General features: G+C 35.5%; 1 protein-coding gene across 3 annotated transcripts in view; it reads left to right on the forward strand.

Moving 5' to 3' along the window:
• RNF180 (ring finger protein 180) overlaps positions 1 to 21,782 on the forward strand; it is a 48,328-nt gene extending 26,546 nt beyond the window's left edge. For 2 of the 3 annotated variants that reach the window (XM_034440973.3, XM_034440974.3), the window contains exons 4-6: positions 6,561 to 6,774; positions 9,132 to 9,257; positions 19,211 to 21,782. In XM_034440973.3, coding sequence (XP_034296864.2) covers positions 6,561 to 6,774; positions 9,132 to 9,257; positions 19,211 to 19,410 — 540 coding nt within the window. In that variant the 3' untranslated portion in view covers positions 19,411 to 21,782. The remainder of the gene's footprint in view (positions 1 to 6,560; positions 6,775 to 9,131; positions 9,258 to 19,210) is intronic. The other variant, XM_034440975.3, reaches the window with a different exon arrangement.
• The last annotated feature ends 1,682 nt before the right edge of the window (positions 21,783 to 23,464 follow it).

The following is a 23,464-nucleotide window of genomic DNA, read 5'->3' on the forward strand; positions in this document are numbered from 1 at the left end:
GGGACAGGGACTGGGAAGGTCAGCTGTCAGAAGCCTGAGGCAGAGTCAACTGCCGTTCCACATTATGGTGGGAACAAGCCACCCCAAACGTCTGAGGTATTGCTTAACGCATTGTAAGCCGCCCTGAGTCTCCGGAGAAGGGCGGCATATAAATCAAATTTAAAAAAAAAAAAGGTAGTCCACTGCTAGTGTCTTCTAGTGTCCTGGCCACCTCACAGTCAAGCGCCTTCTGGCACCTTGCTGCGTCCCTCTCAGCCACTTAAGACGACTTAGTGAAGGTCTTTGAACTACTGTAGAGCTTAGCCACAGTCTTGCGACTCGCAGACCTCGATCCTGAGATTCCTGCAGTGCTGCCTCTTCTCCTGTCCGAAACTGAAGTGTCCGGTGGCAAAGCGGCTTCCCTGCTAAAGGCAGCCGCCAAGTTTTCTATTTTAAGGCAACCACCACTCCACCAAACTTCAAAAGGCTTTGCCTCTAAAAGCGGCAGCTTGTGGCTGCTGCCAAGTATGCCCGCAACCGAGCAGAGGCTCAGGATCTGGCCCATGCTCCGCGGCGAAGGTTGCCAGCATCTCTCGAGTATGCCCGCAATCAGGCAGGGATTCATCAAATACAGGCCGAAAACACTGGTGGCGGCTCTCAAATGTGACAGTCCCAGGCTTACCTGACAGCTTGGTCACCCATTGGCAAGGAGCAGAGCGCGAAGCTTCCCACCGAGCCAGAACACGTTGGAGCCTTGATCGAGCTTCAAAAAGGCTCTGGGTCAGCGCTGCGAGCTATGCTTGATCTGGCTGACCTGTCAGAGTCACCCTCCAGTGACCTGAATTGCTGCTGTGCGGCCCTCATGGGCTCAGGTTAAAAGCTCTTCTTGCTGGAATAGTTGGTGGCACAGCTGGTAAGTTGGTGATATAGCTGCCACGTTGGTAGTAAGGGTATAAAAGTGGGGAAATATCCAGGAATTAGTTGCCCTAAGCAAAAAACACGCCTGTCTTCCGCTAGGACTGAGTCAAAAGCTGGGGACCGTTGGTGAATGCGTGTCCTCGCAACTTTGGCAGACTCAGTCCTATTGGCTAGCAGACGAGGACAACCCATTCCTGGATGCTGTCTCCACTACAATGGAGAACAACCAATTTTGAAGTGAGGCTACATTTAATATCTAATACATTCAAGTAAACATTTGTTAAATATTAAACTGAGATATCTTCTAACTCATATAGCTCCCACTTATTTTTTGCAGTTAGATGTGACAGAAGAGAAGTAATGTAACATATTCAATCTTTTACAGAAAAGTTTTGTAATGTAATGCTAACACTTTGAAAAAATGGACTTTAGAATAATTAACGCAGTTTACAGTCATAAATAAATTTATGAGAACTCTTCTAAATGTACTTTGATGTGAACAATTATGTGAACAATTACGTTCAATGTAGAAAAAGGACAAATATATGTACCCTGAAGTTTATTTGGTGGAGTGAGTGGGTTATGAAGCTCATACAACCGTTTTTAAAAAAAACTCAATGGGTTCTTCTATAGGTATTTCAGTCAACTTTCTACATTGTAAAAATTTGTCATTAAACTGCAAACATCATTTTCTTTTTTAGAGATGAAATTGATTTCTTATTGCATCTTTGAACTTCCAAAATAATGGAAAGGATGAGATAGGTTAGAATTTATCATTTAAGTAATGACTGCTTGGGCCTTCGTTTCAGGAATTAATGATGGCTTGAGCTTTCTTATTGATTTCTGGATTTCTCACTTTGACAGGTAGCAGTTTGAGTGTTTTGAGTATCTCAGCTGCTACTGTATACGTTTTCTGTTGTTTTTAATTTTGGTTGTTTTTATTTTTTTACTTTGTTTTAATTGTTAGCAGCCCATAGTTATATTTAGGAGATTGATATACATACATACATACATACATACATACATACATTGAACAATTTAGAACAAGAATTACATCACACATCAAGCTGGTTAAGACTGATCCCAGTCTGTATTTGCGTATATTTGTAACACTTGCTAAGCAAGTGTTTCTCTATCTCATCTTATACATGAGTCACTTGGTGGAAAGATAAGTTTAATTAGTTAATTAATAAAATTAAACCTATTACGTGTAGACATTTATACACTGTTCCACGTTGATGGGTACATTTCTTCCTCAACTAACGATTTAGAATTTGTTTTCTGAGAGCCAAAGCTAAAGTCTACTAAATGTTAAGCTGAGATAATTGTATTAATATGTTCAGGAATAATTAAATAATAGCAGTTGCAAATGAAATAATATTGAAGGACATGGAATCTGTGGTTTGTAAGTGTAGTCAATAATAATTTAGGCATCAGGTTGAATATGTAGAAAATTCTGCTTCAGATAAACTTTGAACATTTTCATTCCTATGTTTTTCTTTGGTTGGTTACCCTGAAAGTATTCTTATTGCTGGTACTACTTATACATGAAAAATAAGGACATGTTAATTACATTAAAATCTATGTTTAAAAATTGACTGTAAAAGTTAAATTTCAGTTGTCTTTATAAAATTTGTTGATATATTCATAGTAAAGAAATAACATATTTGCTATTTACATTCATAATGGTTGCCAAATAAATTTAGTCTTTCTGCTGACCTTTCTACTGTTTATTTTGCATATGTTCTATATAGAACTTTGAATAAAGATGGTGTCAGCGTTCCAAGTAATGCACATATAGAAAGCAGAACTCCGAGGCAGGTAGATTCCTCAAAGAACAATTTATTGGATTCATCATATTGGCACAACTGGTGAAAACCAACTCTGAAAGTTCCCGTGGTTTTTACCTAATTAAAAAGTGAAAGTGCCCCCTTCCCCCAAGTCATCGGTCACATTGTCCAATAGAGTTGCTGGTCGGTTGCTTGGTTACTCAACTCCTCTTCCCAGCAACTGTTGGAATGTTCTTGGTTCCCACAGGAAAACTTTTTGTTTTGGCTACAAACCCCTTCTATCTATTATCCCCCCTCCCTGTCCCGTCTTCTGCCTTTGGCAACCCTTAAGCCTCAAAGACGGCCTCAGCCATGTTTGCTTCAGGGTTGAAAGATGATTTTGTGGAATCCTTTTGAACAAATTACATAGGACAGTAAAGTATTACTTGAGAGTGAATCAGGATGTTTGCAATTCCATTGGAACCTGGAAGTGAAATAATTCAATACTGATACACGCAATGACAGAGAAGTTAACCTTTTCTTTCTAGGTCATAATCCCATCAAAAATTCTTGTGTTACACTACTAACTTAGAATGACTTGATTATGAAATCTCAATGAAACGTCGTTCCTTACTATTTTATTTTTTAAAAATGTTAAATAAATCACATTTAGGTTATTGAGTCCAACATCCCTTCCCTCCAAGACATGATACCAAATTAAAGCATCCTCAAAAGTTCAGTTTCTATACTCTGCTTTAGCACATCAAAACAGAGGATCATCTTTGGTAATTGATACTACTATTGAACTGCTTTTACCAGCTGATTTTTCATCACATTCAACCAGAAATTATATTCCTGAAACATAAGATATTTACACTGAATCAGGCACTCTGGAATAATAAAAAGCATTCTTTTATATGACAGCTCACTAGCAACTTAATTTTTTTTTCTTTTTGCAAGGCTAAACATTCCCTTTCAGTCTTTTCCCATAGCATTAACTTCTAATCTTCTAGTCATCTTTAAGCATTTCTGTCTTTGTTCCAGTTTCTCTCATTTTTTAAAAAGTATCTAGAACTAAAAATGGGTTTTTGTCAAAGCAGAATGAAAACAATTAATTTCTCTGACTTAGAAAGTAGACCTTTATTGATCAAACAAAAAATTGCTTTTTAGCAATTGTGTTATATTGCTGACTCTTTGTCAGGTTGTGATGAATCGCAATTTGTAAGATCCTTTTCACATATGCTGTTATCAAACCAGTGTCATTTGAATTCCTTTGGTTTTGTGAAAAGTTTCATTTATCATGATTTAAAGTTCATTCTGGTATTTTCAGACATTCCAGTAAGCAATCATTCTGAATGTTGTTTCTGTTTTTAGAATATTAGCTATCCTGCAGAATGTTATGCTGTCTGCAAGTATGAAAACATTCTGTCTACCGTTTTATCCAAAATTTAATGCAACTATTGAGGAGTACTCAGCCCTTGACTGAATACTGTGACATCTGACACGATAATCTTATTTCTGTTTGTTGAAGAATGTTGATGAACACTCTAGCATTTTTGACATCTGCAAATCATCCTAATAACTATGCCATTGGAATCTCATTTTTATTAGTTCATATTATCTGACTCTCATTCTGAAGAAGGTTTATCTATCTGGTCACTAAGAATCAATGTTGATCTAATGACATATAATCAATGAATCAGTCAGAATGTCATGGAAAAATTTGCCAAATGTTTTAGTATTTTTACAGTCCACTAAGAAAGTTACCCGTTGAAAAAAATCATCTGACACAAATTTTTATCAAACCTCTACAGACTAATTAACTGGTGCATGTTTCTAAAGCATTTACAAATAAATAATTTATAACATAATTTGGTCAATTGTCAGTTTTTAGAGGACTGATTTCTAATTCCTTGTGAAGCTAGGGAAAATCTTTGCTTCTTTCCAATCATTAGATGCTTTGTAAAATTCATTTTCCTGAACTTCTCAGTAATAACGGATACAGGCTTGGAATGGAATAGAGTGCATTCCATCTGGCTGTGGAGATGTAGATTCATTCAAGATCAATAGATATTCTCTGGCTCTCTTCCTGTGAAGCTCTTGCTCCTTCAACCATCACAATGACTTGGTGAAGTACATATCCACTTGACATGCTTCCAGTCAATGCATTAAGCATGTGTGGATTGACCCAAGCAGTCCTATTAGCTATTAACAAGGAACCTACGGGAATACTCAGTCATGTGCAAGTTTAATGCTTATCTTTAGTGCTTTAGGGAATTTATTCTGTATAATGATTTATATACAATTCCTTAGTATGCCTTATAACAGCCATTTAAGTTAAGCCATTATCTTCTAGGAAATATAGGCAAAACAGGAAATTAAAAGAACTTCCTAAAGGCCATTTCAAATAGAGATATATTTTAACTGAGAACTTCTGCTTCAGTTTACTCTTTTTTTGTTGTCCAAACTCCATCAGTGTTCAATGAATGCTGCTGTAATTTTCCATCCTTTCATTTTACGAGGGTTCATGAATCATTGTTTCTTGATGTTATAAGTAAAAACAACATTTCTTCATTCCTTTTCCCCAATGAGGTATTATTTTCCCCACACTGAAACAGAGTCAGGAGAAGAAGACTTATGGTAGCTCGTTCAAGTCAGGATGATGAAATTGACAATCTTGATGGGAAGAAAAGGCTTTGACAAATTTTATTTCTACTTGGAAACCATTTTTGGACTTTTTATGAGAAACTGAAAGAAATGAAATGTTGATTGTAGGATTTGATGATTAGAAATATATGGAATAATGGAAGTAATACAAATGTTAAACTTAGAGTACATGTTCAATTTTTTTTTTTTACTTACCAGTATATTTGTACCAAGGAAAGTCAGAAGTCAATCATTTTCTTTTTTTTTTTTTTCTTTATTTTTCTTTCTTGCATGTTCACATTTTCTTTCCTGAGCTTTTTTTTTCAGATCTTTTTTCAGTTTTATCTTTTAACTTTGCATTTTCAAAATGGGCGTTGACTTACCTGAACGCTTCTTCTCGTTGTTCCGGCTACAGTGGTCAGGATCGGGTAATGCCATGATCCAGTTATTGATTGAGTCTGCATAGCTGAGAAGCTCCTCCCCTTTGTCCTGCTTCCCAGCTTTCTGACTCAATCCGGTTGAGAAAGGCACGTTTGAGCCTTGCTCTGGCAAAAATTTCCCTTTTGCTATATCACTAATAACACAGTGTCATATAAATCGTAAACCAGAACTAAACATTGTAAGTTCTTTCTGTGCTTTTAACAGATCTCAAAATCTAACCTGCTCTTCATTATTATCATGAAGCAAATAAGCCTATATTCAATGTTTTGTTTTTTTTAAAAAAAAAAGTCTGGCAGAAGAGCATCATGGAACTACTAGAAATAGATTATTGGTTTACAAAATCATACACTTAAGAACATAAGAATAGCCATGATGAATCAGGACCTGTCCAGTCTTATTGCAGCTTTTTGTTTCCATCAGTGACCAACTACTTAATTTAATGAGTGATCCATTCATATTGATAAAACTCTACCTTTTTCTAGTCCTGTTGATAGACCCATATCAAAATATATAATTGTATCTATAACTTAATACTATCATAAAGTATGTTCATCATGAGAGTTAATAGTGATTAACCAAGTAGGTTGATTTTGTTATTTTTTCAGTAATTAAATATTGGTTATTTGAGCCACACTATAATTTTTTATATTATTTTAGTAATATTATTTTAAACCAAATAATATATTGCAAAATAAACTTAGATTAAGCATTCTGTTGTCATAAATGATATTACGGCATGTATTGCATCTTTAATTTGAATGATTAAAATAGTTTTTGACATTGCCTCATGTTTTTATTCCATTATAGACAATGAATACAAAAGAAGAATATGAACACAGAAAAGATAAGGAAAGCTACCTCTGTGCAGTTTGCTTGGATATCTACTTCAATCCTTACATGTGCTACCCATGCCATCATATTTTCTGCGAACCTTGCCTACGTATGCTTGCCAAGGATAATCCAACTAGCACTCCATGTCCTCTCTGCCGTACTCCAATTACCCACGTTTTTTTTCAATCAGGTGAAAAGCCTTCCTAAAATACATTTCAGTAACTATTGCCTATATTTCCAAATTAGTACTAATATTAAAACTATCCTTCTCAAGAAAATGTTCAGTATTAAATGTATTCCAGGTACCGGAATATATATTAATAACATATAGCCAATGAAAATATAACAAAATTCGATGTGATGCCAGCTAATATAGGTTTCTAAAAGTGTAATTGTCTCAGTAATCAGTGTCATCAATGGAAATGTCATATAGAGTTAATATGTAAATATTTGAATGTGTTTCAGTCAAAATTGTTCAACACCTGGCATAACTTCATGGCAAAATCCAGGATGCATGTAGCGGGTATTACAGTCTCCTCAATTATCATTTATACACATAGTCTGCTCTTCCAAATATTTTTATTTTTATTTTATTTATTAAATGTATATGCTGCCATCTCATATCAAGTGCCTGTGATCAGCTTAATTTTTAACTAGGCTTATATGTGAGGATTTCTCAGTAATGAGAAATGAAAAGAAAGTGCTTGTGGAGTTAAACTATGATGAGGCAAGCATTTGTCAGAGACCCTTACCCAGAGGTGGGATTCAGATGGTTCAGACTGGTTCACGCAAAATGTTTGTTAAAATTCTGCCCAGTTCAGCGAACTGGCTAATCTCACCACTGGTTGGCCCTGTCCCCACCCATTTTTGAGCCATTTTTGGGCCTGTTTTTCAGACCATTTTCAGCTGTTTTTTGGGCCTTTTCGGGGCGTTTTTCGGGGCATTTTGAATGTTCAATAATAGTAAATAAATAGTAAGTAAACAGTAAGTAAAGGGAAATTGTACCTTGAGGTCTTTAAGGTGAGTGGCTGGGAAGTGGGGCTGGGTGTGATGAGTGACATTGAGTTGGCCACGCCCACCCAGTCACATGATCACCCAGCTCGCCTACCCAGCCAGTCATTAGGGCAGAGAACCAATTGTTAAATTATTTGAATCCTACCACTGCCCTTACCCCTTATATAACTAGGTTGGAAGTAAGTTTCCATACCAGTTTAGCTTAGTTTTAACATTTACTGCTTTCCTTCATTGCCTCCTTGAAATGCATACAGAACATTACACTGTCTAGTAAGTTAAAATGAACCATAGATTCTTATGTACAGTAGTCACATAATCATTATCTAGACCTAGAAATCAGTTCGAACAGATCCAGACATGCATATTGTATCTTCAGTACATTATAATTTGTCTTTTTCCAAGAGCTAATGAATACGTTACCAAAGAATTCCCCTTTTGTAACATTAAATTGTACCGAAATAGAATTTAATCTAAAAATGTAGTATTTCAAATTGAACTATAAGTCTCTAAGGCAGTAACAGGAGAAAAGGTTCTTGGCAATATATAGTAACTGAACATCTAGCTTTATTGCATTTATTGCATTGTCCATTATACACAAAAGCCATAAGTTTGGGAACTTTTATCAAGACAACAAGATTTTTTTCTTATTCCATATTAATTTTTTTTCTGTGTTAAGAGGAAAAACACATTAGTAACAAGATTTAATAAAACTGTGACTGAAACAGTAATTACACCTATGATTGTGGTAGAGATAAAGTTTTCTCATTTATTGCAAAGTTAATGAAAATGAGAAGTGGTATTATTTATGTATTTTTACACTTTAGATGGCTTTGCATAATAGAAGGTCCTAGAACAAATTACACTCTGTATCATTCTTCGAACTATATTCAGTAGAAGAAATGGGTGACTCATTAGTATTCCATCAAATGCATTCATCGATTGAATGTTGATGAGTGAAATAATATTAGAGTCACCTATCGGGGAAATGGGTGGTATATAAATTTAGTGCATTAAAAATATTTAAATAGAACAAAAATGTGGACCTACTGGACTTTAGACTGATCCAAGTTCAGAAGGCCTTATCTGTCCAACTGGCTCTTCTTTTTGACATATGTAATTTTAAAAATATCTATTGCTTTATAACCAGCCAATATCATTTCTGCTCTGTATAGTCTTATAGTCTTCATATTCTCTGAATTTGGTGAGAAACCCACAACTTCTCTTATAATTGCTTTGCAAATGCTTTTGAAAGAGCCCAAAGTTTCAAATCTCATTTGCCAGGTAGCACAGTTGGCAGCTGTTCAAAAAGATAAAAGAGACTTTCTAAGAGTTCATCACATGATTCTCTAGATTGTCTCATTCATCTTGATTGATAGAATAAGTACTTCTGGAAAGTAACAGACTTATCTTCAAGAACTTATTCTCTTTTAAGTTTTCATAAATATGAAAAACAATGGAAAATTGATACCAATATTTTCATTACTAAATAAAGGTTGCTAACATGTTTATGTTTTTTCTTCCTGTTTATTGTAGAACTGAATAATTCCACAGAAAGTTTATTTCCAATGGAATATTCAAAATTAAAGGAAAATTTTCAAAAATCAAATTTAGCAAATTGGCCTCTCCCTAGTTGCAAAAAAGTATTCAGAGTTATTGGTGGTAAGTAAATTATTAATGATTATTTTATCTTAGAAATTCATTAACTTAAAAAGTTAAATGTTCAAGGATATGCATGTCTGAATCATACTTTATTCTCTTACAATTTTTTAAAATGAATTTTTATCTATGCCCATTCTGAAAGTAATACCACAAACTATAGGATTGCAGTAGAAATAATACAAGTTGAGTTTTTGTTTGAATTTACACTATATATTTGCATGCCTGAGTAGACACTCTCAGAACATTCTCGCTGAGTTGTTTATGCAGAAAGATATCCTATTTCAACGTGCAGATATCTAAAAGGGAACTCATGAATTTTCTTATTTCCTTGAGTTGATGCAAAACCTCAAAACAGTTATTGCCTATGTGGTAAGAATGGTGAACTGTCGAATGCATAGGTAACTGTTTAAAGACTAACAGTTGCAAATATGCAACACTATATCATAAATACATTGAGTAACAGGTATGCTTACAGGCAATTATGGAGATCAGAAAATAGTATTGCTTACTTGCATTAGATCTTGTGTATAAAATTGAGTAAAAGTTAATTGCAAACAGTATAGATCAACAAATATCTGACAGCAGAATCTATTAAAAACCGTGGTAGCTTCACTAAAACGACAGATAAGCTTTCTGCTAGCTAGTACACCAGGTATATAGTAGTTGTTGCCAGTCAGCAAGATATTGTGATGAAATTGGCTGTCGTAGACGAAGGGATAAGAGGCAGATCGAGAGCTGAGATACAATACAGAAGAATAAGTACAGGTAAAAATAAAGGCTCCATAAACATTGAGGAGATGAAAAGAAACTTCTAACTATGAAGAAACAAACCAATATAGGTAAAACAATGCTCTGAATGACATAATAGTAAGTCATCACTTTAAGCAAGAATATTCAGGTTACAGGCTACAAAAATAGAAGAAAACTTCAAACCAGATCATGAAATGCTAAATAATAAACATAATAAGCTTAATAAAGTAAAGAGTAATTCTTCATAATGCAAAAAACAAAATGAATAGCCTTCTAGATTATTGGAGAGGAACTTAAAGCAGCATTAGGAATTGGTGCAGAAGAACATCAAGTGGCTGCTCACTTCTCCTATTATAACTCACTTCACATATTATAAGATCATTGCCTAAGATCTGTGGGTATAGCTGTCAGTTACCTCTATAGTCTATCTCTGGGAATCACGTTAAAAAATTTTTTTCCTGCTACTGACTTCTATAAGGAGTTGTCTAACTTTAGAATCATCATTGTCAACCAATCAGTCATGTCTGACCCTTGACCACTCCATGGATCAGTACTCTCCATGCCCCTCTTTCTCATATTGTCTCCTTCAGATTCACCATGGTCATCCCAGTGTCATCCTTTATAATGATGACCAGCCAACTGGTACTAAGGAGTTCCCTTCTCCGTTATCTGCTGATCACTCCCAACATGATTGTTTTTAAGTGAATCAGCTCTCATGACATGACTAAAGTATAATAGCTTTTGTATAGCAATCTTGGCTTCAAGTGATATTTTTAATGAGGTTCGGCCTAGGGCTTCTTTGTTATTTTTGCAGTCCATGGGATGTGTAATAGTTGCCTTCAGCACCACAGTTCAAAGGCGTCCACCCAACTTTATAGTACTAAAAGTATAATATGAAAGGTATAGTTGTTGTAGTCCTATTCCTAATCTATTTGATCTGTATGTTTTTTAGGTTATCAGCTATCTTGGCGTTTATTAGCTTAAAATGTCTTTATTACTTCATGACAGATGACAAATAAAAGCAAAAGGTATTCTGCTAACAGTGGTTTAGAACCTTCCAGATTTTTTGTTGGCACTGTCAGAATGTGAATTAGTGACTAAATATTTGAATCTGAGTCAGGTACTGGTTTAGCATTATTTGACACTCCATTCTAAAATATCCAAACTTTTTGCTGAAAGATTCAAGTCCAATCACTTTTATATAAAACTGTTCCCCAAAACAGAACATTAATTAGGAGGATCAAGATTGGTGTTTTGAGACTGAAAGTAGGAGGAACTTTCTGTGGTCTATGGCAGTGGTCCCCAACCTTTTTATCGCCGCGGCCCGCTGAGCGCGCGCAGGGGTGGGGCCACGGCCCAGGAGCTTTTGCGCAGGCCCATTGCGCACGGCCCAGGAGCCTTTGCGCTGCAGCGTTCCTGTCCCCCGGCCGCTGCGCGGCCCGGTGCCAGGTACTCCACGGCCCGGCACCGGTCCGCGGACCGGGGGTTGGGGACCACTGGTCTATGGTACATTTATTACTTTATCTTCAGGCAAAACTAATCAGAACCAAAGACTTGTCTGAGGTATTCATATTTTAGAAAATCTTTGTAATAAAAGGATTTCATCCTTTGATAAATTCTTATGAGTGATCATTTCGAAGCTTCAGTCAAAAGTAGAAAAATATTATATACCAACTAATGTGCTGGCAGCTATTTGTTTATTAATAAGATTAAGATGAGCATTGCTGTGAACAGCAGTCTTCTTACGTCTAGAATGTCTACTACAACAAATATTACAATAATAATCCTAACTTTTACACTTTCCTCATTCAGATTCAATATCTTTTTAAATTGTTAATTTGTGGGATCTTTCCAGCTTCAAAACACCTTTTTGAAAGTTGGAAGAAAAATTAAATAAAGCTGAACTTGTGCCAAATACGATTTAGAAGGCTGTCTTTTTTTGTAGCCAATTGAAAGTGATACATACTGTGTTTTCTTTAATACATTCAACTGACTGCCTGTGATACCCTTCTCTGTTCAACATTTATTTTCCTCCTTATTAAACATTTCCTAAATATAAATTATATATATTTGAATGTAAATCCATTCTTCAAATACTGGAAATATAAAATATATCACATTTTGGAAGTGCCAATATGTATCTTCAAGATTAATGAAAATTAAGGTTCACCAAAAAGATTCATAGTTTCTGATATAGTTTTTGTTTTGTCAATTGATATTTTGCTAGATATCAGTTTTCCAGTGTTAACAAATAATATTAGGAAAACATTGGTAAAGTTGTAGTATTAATCCATATGTCCTTTTTGTCTTAGAAATACATCATGTTTCCTGTTAGATGAAGTTTTAAACTATAGTTTACTCTTAACAGATTTTTCCTTTTTTTCTCCAATTTAAATATTCATAATTAAAATAATCCCCGGTATTTTTTAAAATGGGAATTGTTATGTGCATTTCTATCAAGTTATATTCAGTTGGCTGCTTTTAGCAAAATCCTTAAAGAATATCTCTGTAATGCTGTATACTTGTTAGGAAATTATTTGCCATCTATTCTTTCTAAATTGTATCTCTTACAACTGATTAAATATTTATAGTTTCTCTAAAGTCTTTTAGGTCATTCCTCCCAAAGGCTCTGTGGGTTATATTTTAAACATAATGGATTATATTTCTTTTCTCACCTTTCTAGACTTTCAAAACATTCAGAGTACATCAGTTTTATTGCTCCACACGTTTGTGAATTTTTTCTTAACAGCCTATATTCTCATTATTAAGTTTCTTTTTTAATTTCTTCTTTATGTTTCTAGATAATGGTTAATTAAAATCAGTATTGGAAAGAAATAATCTGTAGTACAAAATTAGCATTATTTTCCAATATAAATTGTATAAATTGACAGCAAAATCTGTGTAGTAGCTTTTCTGATCCAATTTATGACTGTTCCAATTTACAACCATGATGAGAAAGTTCCATTACGATCATAAGTCAAGGACTATCTTTAGTAAAATGTAGGGAACAAAGAAGCATACTATATCTCTATGTTGATTACACATCAAATTTCTGTTTTAATGTCATTTGTAATCTAAATGTGAATACTTAGAAAAAGGATGTATAAGTACTGTACATATTGCCCAAAGCATTGCAAGATATACTTATTCATCTAGTATTTGTAGTATTTATCCTAACATCCTGTTTTCCCGAGAATAAGACCCACTCTGAAAATAAACCCTAGCCTGATTTTTTTTAACATGCCCTACCCCAAAAATAAGTCCTAGTTAAGGTCATCAGCAGGGGATGTGGCCAGCACTGGAGGGCGCATGGGCCGATGGTGTCTGGCAGCAGCTGCAGCCTGTACAGCACAAGTGAGTTGATTACTTGTACAAACAGTAGGCAGAGGAACGCAATCCGGATATGCCACACAGGAGACGGGAAAGCCAAGAGTCGGACCAGACAGGGCAGCCGGCCGCAGAAGGCTTGCCTTCACGCAGCAGCATTGGCAGCAGATGGAGGCAGAGTTGTTGTGAAGAAGAAAGGTGATCCCGACATGCCATGTGGGCCGCAGGAAAGCTGAGACACGTGAAGACAGGCCTCCCGAGGCCAGCCTCCCACTCCATCCCACCATCTCTCAGCTTGCCTGCTGCATTGCAGCAGTGAGTAAGCAGAGAAAGTGGGCCGGTTGCCACATGGGGTCATGCTAGAGGGCTGCTGGAGCCACCGTCTTGAGGCAAGGCAGGTGTTGGTGCATGGATGGCCTGGCTGCAGGGCCCTGAGATAAGCTTGGGGCAACTCCACCCCCTCGCTTTATGGCGGTGGCATTGGCGCATCGTGCAGTCTCCTGCCCTGTTGCAGCTGTGAGTAAGCAGAAGAAGCGGGCCTCCCGTTCATGGGGGAAAAAATATGGCATCCCCCGAAAATAAGCCCTAGTACTTACTTTGGTGGTCCCAAAAATATAAGACTGAGTCTTATTTTCAGGGAAACATGGGGTTGCTACTATTGGCAATAGATTGTCAAAGGAGTTCCCTGTATGAGATCCTTTACGTTCCTTCTCTACTTGCCCTTAATTGGTTAAACTGAAGTTCTTAAGTCTATTATAATTTTCAGTCTCCTGCCATACCTTCCCATGCCTGATACCACCATGATGTTGTGGCCCATCTCCCTCCCCCACCCATGGAAGCCCATTCCCCCACACCAGGCTCTTTAAGACCTAGGATCAGGAACTTCCCAGTGTCATTCTCAGTCATCCAGAGAAGCCAGATGCCCAGCTCTCAGCATCAGAATATCCAGCCACTACCTTCCCATCCACTACAAAACATATACGGACATTACAGCAAGGCTCCCTTCCCACCTTTACCTTACCTAGAAGAGCCAACTGTCTATTCACAAAACACCTAAAGACAAGGAGTTTAAAAACAGATGGAGATAAATGGAATCACATTATTTCTTCCTCCATTCTTTCATCCTGCCTCGTTGGAGCTATCCATACCATCCCTCAAAGGAAGAAACTCAGAAATTTAGGAGAAACCAGGCAGCACCAAAGACATCCAACAGCAGAATCCCCAGCAAAAATTCCAACAGAAGTCCTGACAGCAAGAGTGTCTGGCAGAAACATTCCACAGCAATCCGTAACAGCCTTTCCTTAGCATCCAGCAACACTCCAGACCTCAGCAACAGCCATCTTCCCAAAAACAAGTCCTCAAAATCAGCCTCCTAAACCAAAAAAGTCCACAACAGCATGACAAAACTGGCTCCACAGGCACAGCTAACAAGATGTTGTGAAATGCTGGGAAATGCTGAGAAACGATAAATGCAACAAGTCAAACAAGGCCAGGAAAACAAATAGAGAAAAACCACAAATGCTTCTCTGCCTTTGGTATGCTGCTCTTTGATATAGTCTGATCTGAGTCACTGACCTTCCAATATAAACAGCTTCCATCCAGGTAGAAAATATTAAAATGGGGAAAAAAATTCTATCACAAACAGAGGAAGGAACAAAATCAGTCAAGGGGCCTGAATGTGGCTCCTCTCTCTCCACTATCTTGATTCCAATGATTCTCCTTCCCAAGATGTAATATTATCAATGCTTGGTCAGTGAAAACAATTCAGGATGATTTACATGTAGATATTATTAACTTTAATCTCTGGCATCTAAAGTAAAAATGATTAGAAAAGTCCTATATTGGAAACCTGGAGAGTTACCAGTAATAATAACAGCAATAGCACTTAGATTTATATACTGTTTCATAGTGCTTTACAGTCCTCTCTAAGCGGTTTACAGAGTCAGCATATTGCCCCCAACAATTTGGGTCTTCATTTTACCCACTCAGAAAGATGGAAGGCTGAGTCAACCTTGAGCCTGATGAGATTTGAACCGCCAAATTGCAGGCAGTGGAAGTAGTACTGCACTCTAACCACTGCACCACCATGGCTGATAGAGAGCAGTGGAGCAGTTGCAGTTATATGTCTGCTTCCTCTATTCTTAATGCTAATATTGCATTTCATACTTATGGTAGTCATTCTTTAAAAACTGACCAATTGCTTGATTAATATTTTCATCTCAATAGCACTTTGAGATGGTATCTATTTTTTTCTTTTGTCTTCTTATATAAAGCTTCACCCATATTAGTTATGTTCATTAACAGCTATGGCTATGTAAAGCCTAAAAGGAATTTGAGTGACTGTCTTCCACATGATTTTCTCAACATCACACCATACTCGTGTCTAAATATAAATTGCTTTGTCCAATTATCATACAAGGGTAAATCTCACTTGATAAAAATACTTTTTAACTGAAAAATGCAGATGTTGCTGGGAATGTTCTAAAATGTTGGCTCACTTTGAAGAGCAACTTAGAACAAATAATATCCATTATATTTTTCATCACTTCACTGTGTGCCATTCTTTTGTTCTTAATAAAATGAAAATGCTATGTTGTTGTTGTCATCATTTTGCATCATCTTCCTTAATGCCATCTAATGGATTTTTGACTATCATTTTCTTTACTGGGGGTGGGTAGAGTAGAATTGTTCCTTTCTTAAATGCTACAAAAATCAATGCAAGGAAATGAAAGGAGCTGAAGGAAAGAAGATGGGAACAGACTGTTAATTGAATCTCAGTTCCATACTTGGAGCAAAGCCCAACTCTTTTCAGTTCAGTAAATGCAGCTCACTTTGGAATTCTTTATTTCAACATTACACATAAGAAGTAGATTTTAAAATCTGAAAACATAAGTGTCTTAATTTGAATTGGATCATTATATGACCTAACTTTAAGATTCAGGTTAAAAAAAAACAAGTAAAAATATATTAAAATATTTATGAAAAATAAAATTAAGAAAAATTTGCCATCTGAAAAATTTTCAAACTATGACCACATAGTTTGAACCACAAATTATTGGCATGGGTGGATCTAAACACTCAGCAGTATTCAGGTCTATCAAGACTCATTTAAATTTAAGTCCTCTGGAGATTGCAGAATATCTTCACAGTGCTTACATGACGCAGATCTTAAAGTCAGAGCATGTGTTAGAATTTTGAAGCTTTTTAAAATGTGAGCCTATAGCTTACACTTCAGATTTGTGATTGTGTTTGTTTTCTTCATTTGATGGACTCCGTATGTTCTCAGGTGAGAAATATTGGGTCAGGCATTTTACTAATGCAGTATTAGATATATCTCGGGTTCCTACAGCAAAAACAATTACAGTAATAAAATTACTATTGAATGAAGAATGATTACATTATAAAGTCTAATCTAGGGTAAATTTAATGTAGATTTGCTTAAAGTAAAACCAACAAATCAACTGTTACATTTATTCATTCAAATCTTCTCAGCCGAAGCAACATATCATAAAATATCACTAAGTGTTTGCGTAACTATGCCTTGATTAAAGATTGCAAGAAAATTCTAAGATGATGACGCAAAAATAGCCCCTTGGCATATTTGTTTTCTGTAAGAATGGAAATAAATAAAAAGAATCACTTGTGGCCAATTTGATTTGAGTTCTCTAGAGGATATATTATATAGAGGATTTCTATGTGGTCAGTAAATAGTAAAGTGTTTTCAGCTGTAGTTACAAATTCATTTCTTGGAAATCAAATTAAAAAACAGGTTATAGAGGCATAATCTTTAGGATGTAAGCCAGCACAGATCTGAAACACTTAAGAGCTTGCAAAAGGATAGATATAAAATCAAACATATTTATCTTTGTAATTTAAATCTTAAAAGCTACACTAACATAGTATATCAAATATGTTTGAGACAATGCCACTCTGATAATATCAAGCTCCATTTCTACATTGTGAAATTAAATTTGACAAATTTGGAACAAAATATTTATTGTTACATATGATGTCTTGATTGACTTGAATAGCTTAATCATTTGAATGGGATATAATAAATAAAAATAATAAATTAAAAAGAAAACAAAAATTCAAAGGGTAGACTCGATGGACCACTGGGTCTTTTTCTGCCATCGGTTTTCTTTGTTTCTATATTAAGAGTTCATTTGTTAGTAAATTCAAACCATCCTGAATGAAAACATTTTAGGGGACCAAGTGAAGTTTCTCAGCCAAGCAAATGGAATGACCTGTTTTTCTTCTTTTTGTGTGGATGTGGAAAGACCACTTTCCATGTTGAATTAGGAAGCTGACAAAGAAATGGCACTGCATAGTGATATTTTTATTTGTATAAGAAATTTATAAGTCACCTCAGTCTCAAAGACTTGCTAGATTAGGAGCATCAGCAATTTAGTCAAAACAGCAATTCAATAAATGCAAGCTACCACAGAGAATGTGGGGCCTAGAATCAGGCCTTCTGTCCACCACTATGGAAGAAACAGAATCACTGGAAGAAGAAACAGAATCACTATAAAACAGTTCTCCGCACTCCCAGTCCTTGAAGCCAGTCCAAATGGTTAATGGTATCAAAGACTGCCAAGAGATCTGAAAAGTCCAGGATGGTTGGTCCATCCTGATCCTGAACACTCCAGTAGTCAATCACAAGTGTAATTGATACTGTCTCAGTACTATAACAAAACTGAATCCTGAGTAAAAAGGCGCTGAATAATGGGCTTCATTCCATGCTTGCAACCAAGGCCTTAACTGAACCATGCACCATACTTCAGGGAAAAAAAACACCAAGTTCCTTTTGAAACCACATTGAGTCTATCAATTGTCCGGGATGTGCCAAATGAATAGATACTTTTCACCACCCAGACCTGGTCAGAACTTCTAGTGAATCTCTTATTTGGCCCAGAAAATTTAAAGATGGATATCATCATGTTGATATGCATCACCCCTGAAGGAGAGGGTTTTTTTCTCAAAAGGTACATTTAACTTAGCGATCGAGACACAATTATACCAAACTGATTGTTTGACAGATTCAGTACAAAAAGCAAGGAAATGTAAGCCTAAAGTGGGTTGGTTACAAGCTCACTTTATAGATTTAAGCAAATTATTATCATGTAATTGGTTTCATTATAATTATAGTTAATTAGTAGCAACAGCATAGGATATTATCAGTACAATTGATAAGGTTAGCCATTAATACATATTAAAATATATAATGGGTGGATATATTGAGATCACACTTCACTTGCACAATGAAGTCTTTCGTTTAAATAAAGGGAACTGGCTGCACAAGCGGCAGGTGAGTGTGAAGCTTCATTTGTGCAAGCAGGGGATCTAGGTTGCACATGCAAAATCATCTCCCCCCCCCCCCCCTCGGCCACTGCTCACTGCTCTCACCAATGCCGGTCCGTGGAGCCAGAAAGGTTGGGGATCGCTGCTGTAAAGCACTATGGGTTGTATATACTGGTAACTAAGTACTATTGCTGTATTGCTACAGGACTTCTGATTGAAAATTCCTACTTTCCTACTTCACTCTTGGTTTCTAGTAAAGGTTATAGAAACCCTAAATTAACCCAGGAGTCCTCAACCCCTGTCCGTGGACTGGCACTGGGCCATGGCAGGCCAGCAACTGGATGCAGGCAGCATGCAAAACTACGCCCCCTCGGATCCATAGAAAAACCTCTCTCCACAGAACTGGTCCCTGATGCCCAAAAGGTTGGGGGGCCGCTGAATTAACCCACACAAGTTTCCTTCTTTTCCTTTATGCATTTTCATTTCCATGTATTGGGCATACATAGTTGTAAAGGTTATAAAACTAAATTATTTTCCATAAGATGTTTTATCAAATTGTTATTATATTTATTCAGCAGGTTTTCAGAGTACAGAATCCTTTACACGAAGGCATTTTCCACATGCTGCTCACAGAATGGATTATATGGATTTTGAGGACGATAGCCGTGGATGGGGATTTGACATGGACATGGTGATAATCTACATTTATGCCATCAACTGGGTCTTGGGATTTATCATGTTTTGTTTTCTTTGCTATTTTTTCTTTCCTTTTTAAGGATTTCTGTTCCCTATTTTGTATGTGAGCGGCAAGACAAAGAAATAGACAAATCTGGATTAAAGAATGCAGATGTATACAATCTCGGGTCTCCTGTATAACACTGATAAAACTGCACAACAATAATTTACTATGTTTTGGTTTACTAATTTTTATTATATTTTGAAGTGAAAAAATATTTGCATATTAAAAATGTTAGATTGCTTTTTCTAATACTTATTAAGATGACCTGGTGCTTTGAGTCTATAGTTGCAATCTGTACATAAACTTGGGCAGGTTCATGAGAGTATTCATAAAGCAGTGAAACCACTGATTTACTTCAACTACTACCTGTTATGTATAAAATACATATACAAACTATCACCTCACACTTAATGGTTTCTGTAGAGATAGTTCACATATTAAATGCTTACGTTCAGTTAAAATATTTTTTCTCATCAACTTTGGAATTCAGTGTGAAGTTTTTCTTTATATCAGTGCTTATTGCATATAATGGGCATGTTGAGTCTCAGCTTTCCACCTCTTGAAATCATTTCAGGAGTTTCATGAGATATTTTTTAAATAACAAAATGTGTTATGTACTTTAAGATATATGGGATATGACTTGGGAAAATTTGTTAGAGAAATGTGTATAGTGCCTATGGTGGTCAGTTTTTCAGCAGAGACAATTTATCTTCCTTTTTATTTGTGGATGTCTGTCAAATTACTCAAAAGACTCATTGGTTTGCCTTATTGATCAGCATGTTTATGTTAAGAGCTGACATTAAAAAAACAAAAATCAGAATTTCAATTTTCTACCTATGTATATAGAACCAAGAATAATTGATTCAGAAAGGAAGGAAAGAAGGAGCACTTTATTCTAATTTTATCTAGTTTTAGGTCTATATATTTTGCTGTTCCTAATGTTTTGTGATCATCAACCCAATTTCCCCGAATTTGGGAAGATGAGGAGAAAAGAGAGAGAAAAGAGATGGCCAGAAAGAGAAACTCAGAAGCACCTTTGACCCATGTTGCTGAAAATGTCTGATCCCTGACACAGAATTCCTATAAATTCTGTTTGTAAGAAACGTTGAACCTCTGACCTCTTGGCTAACTAACAACCTTGACCTGGCTCTTGGAACTTTGGATTTGGACTATTCTTCTGTGTGCTCCTATTGAAAACTAACTCTACAAGTTAGCTTCTGTTTTGTTTACATTCTTAGTTTGCTGTTTTTCTCTTCAGCCTTGAAGTAAAATTGCTAATCTCCATAGCAATCACATTTAAGTGTGTGTGATTGAAGCCTAAAGCAAGGTGCAAGATTACAGTCTAATTCAAAAGTTGAAACCAGAAGTTAGTGAAAATCAGCAGGAGTCTGCGCTACGTGGTATACTAGGAGTGCACTTCTGGAGAAAGCCTAAGTTTAGGCTATGACCAGATTTTCTCCAGTAGTCATCAACGTCTCCTTTCACTTCTGGAACAGTTTCCATGCCCCAAAATGCTAGAGAGTGATACCATTTCCAGCTGCCTTGAGTTACATGAAGAGAAAGTAAAAGATGAAGTTCAATTAAGTAATGTATAATTATGCAGTATATTTTCTTTAAAAAAATATTTTACAGATTGAAGTAAATTGTGGAAATACTTTTAACAGTTCGGAATATTCTGAATTGGCTGTAGGAGTTGGAGATAAGAGTCAGCCTTGAAAATATTAATGATTGAAAATTGTACCTGCAGTTGATTAAATGTTGGGATCACATTCTTGATTGCTATTTTTCATATATAAGTAACAATTCTCTAAAATTCCTGGCCTAATTTATTTTCAAAGATACAGTGTAACCTTTCTATCTGAATAGTCATGATATTAAGTAAGTTTATCTATGAAGTTTATCTATGAATTCCCATCTCTAAAATACTTATTTCTAGACTCCAATAAATACAGTGACTTTCTCAAATGTCTGAATCCAGAAGATTGGATATATACTATAATCATAATCAGTATAAAAAGGTATTAAATTATAATGGCAAGAAATGACTTTTGGATTCAGGTATATGTTACTGAACAACTGGGAATATTACTTCAAAATTGAGAAAAGCCAGAAATTTTAGCAGTAGAAATGGAAACAGTATTAATTTATTTTTAATTCTGTAATTCTTTGTAAATACAATTCTGAAATATTTAGGTTTAAGTCTGTTTGTTAAGTAAACTATAATGAATATTATGCTGTTGATATCCTAGTAAGCTTCTGAGACTTGGTTTAATTTTTGGAATATTTTTTACCTAGGTTGTATATTTTTATCTATAATGTTACGGTGCTCATAATAACTTTTAAATTTTAATCACCATTAAGAGTGTTATTGTATGTTTGTAGCAATTAAACTAAGGTTTTTTTGTAAATATATAGTGTTAACTTTCATTTTTTTATGCACAGAGAACTAAAGGAGGTGCTTTTCATATAAAGTGAAAAGATTTAATGATATGCAAGCTTTGAAATTAAGGAGTTCAACAAACTTTAATTATAAATTTCCCATTGGATATCTGCTTTGCAGCACTAATCCAATAACATCAATACATAGCAATTATTATAGTGCAATACTCATTAACATTTTTTTTTCTGTTCAACCATATCTGATTCTCAGAGACTGCCAGTGCATCTCTATGTGTGTGTATAGACGTGTGTGTGTGTGTGTGTGTGTGTGTGTGTGTGTGTGTGTGTGTGTGTGTGTAGAGGGATATGCTTTCATTGAGACTGTATTAGAGAGTTAGTTTGTAGCGTGTTCTGGTTATTGTTGGATAGAATTTTGAACTGCACCCAATGTTGATCTTCCATTATTAGATTATAATTATTGAACAAACATAATTCATAAATAAGTTCTCATTATCACATATATACAAACTCACATGTGCATAAATGTATGACTAATAGTGAAATAGTTGAACAGTAAATATAATAAAATAAAATAAAATAATAAAATGGCATGCATGAAATAACATAATACACTGTTGATTTTTTGCAATTTTGGAAATGACAACCTTTGATTCCCAAGTGGGGTTTATCATCTTAGATCTTACATTCAAATTTACAACCAATGGAATATCATTAGCTTGGCAAGCCTCACAGTGGCAAACACTGGAAAATTAGTAATTCAGGCCAAAACAGAAAAACTTAGAAAGGTGATTATTCACTTTATGAAGAGAAAATAGCTTGTTGGGATACGTGCCCTCTAGCATGTGAAAACTAACTCAGTATTTTTCAATATGCTAACCTAAAAATACAAATATTTATAAAAAGGAGAAATTACCTAAATATCCAAATATGATGTAGAAAATGTTACTACAAAAAAATCGGCTTTGAAAAGTAGGCCAGGAAACACAAGAATGCTTGTGAAAATGTAGCAAAATGGCAGAACTGATCAAATTAAACAATATAGAGTAACTAGATGAAAAGAAGAACAAATGTAGATGATTCATATCTGGCCTGTTCAAGGCAATCAAAAAGAGTTGCATGATCAGAGTATGCTCTTATATTTTAGAAAGTTTTTTGGGGGGGAATCACATTATACAGTCAAATATATCAAGCTCTGCCAGCATAATTAAGATAATTGTTATCCTGAGAAAACCAGCAAGCTAGTTTCTGGACAACAGTCTGATCATTATGAGAAAAGATTGAAGATACCCACAGTACTTTTTGGAAGAGATTTGCCATTGCCTTATTCCTGGGGTTAAGAGATAGCAACTGGTCTGACATCACCCAGATGACTTCATGCCTAAAATAGAATTAAAACACAAAGTTTCTAGCCTGGTGCCTTAACCATTTTGCCACTTATTAGAAACAAAAAACAATATTGTTGACAATGTATGATGTATAATTGAATTGACACTCAGCTGAGCCCAGCAAGATTGGCGTGAACTGATTTTTAGTAATATTGTCTTTAGTTTAACCAGATAAACCTAGTTTAGTATAGCCAGATTAGATAGGTGTTGCTATCTCACATGATTTCTGTCCCAGATAACAGAAAAAATCTAGAGTTTTTATATCTCTCTGCTCCTTTATCTAGATTTTTGAAGACTAGAACTTG

Source organism: Pantherophis guttatus, chromosome 2 (assembly GCF_059756535.1).
Source record: "Pantherophis guttatus breed Tessera chromosome 2, ASM5975653v1, whole genome shotgun sequence".
NCBI lineage: Eukaryota > Metazoa > Chordata > Lepidosauria > Squamata > Colubridae > Pantherophis > Pantherophis guttatus.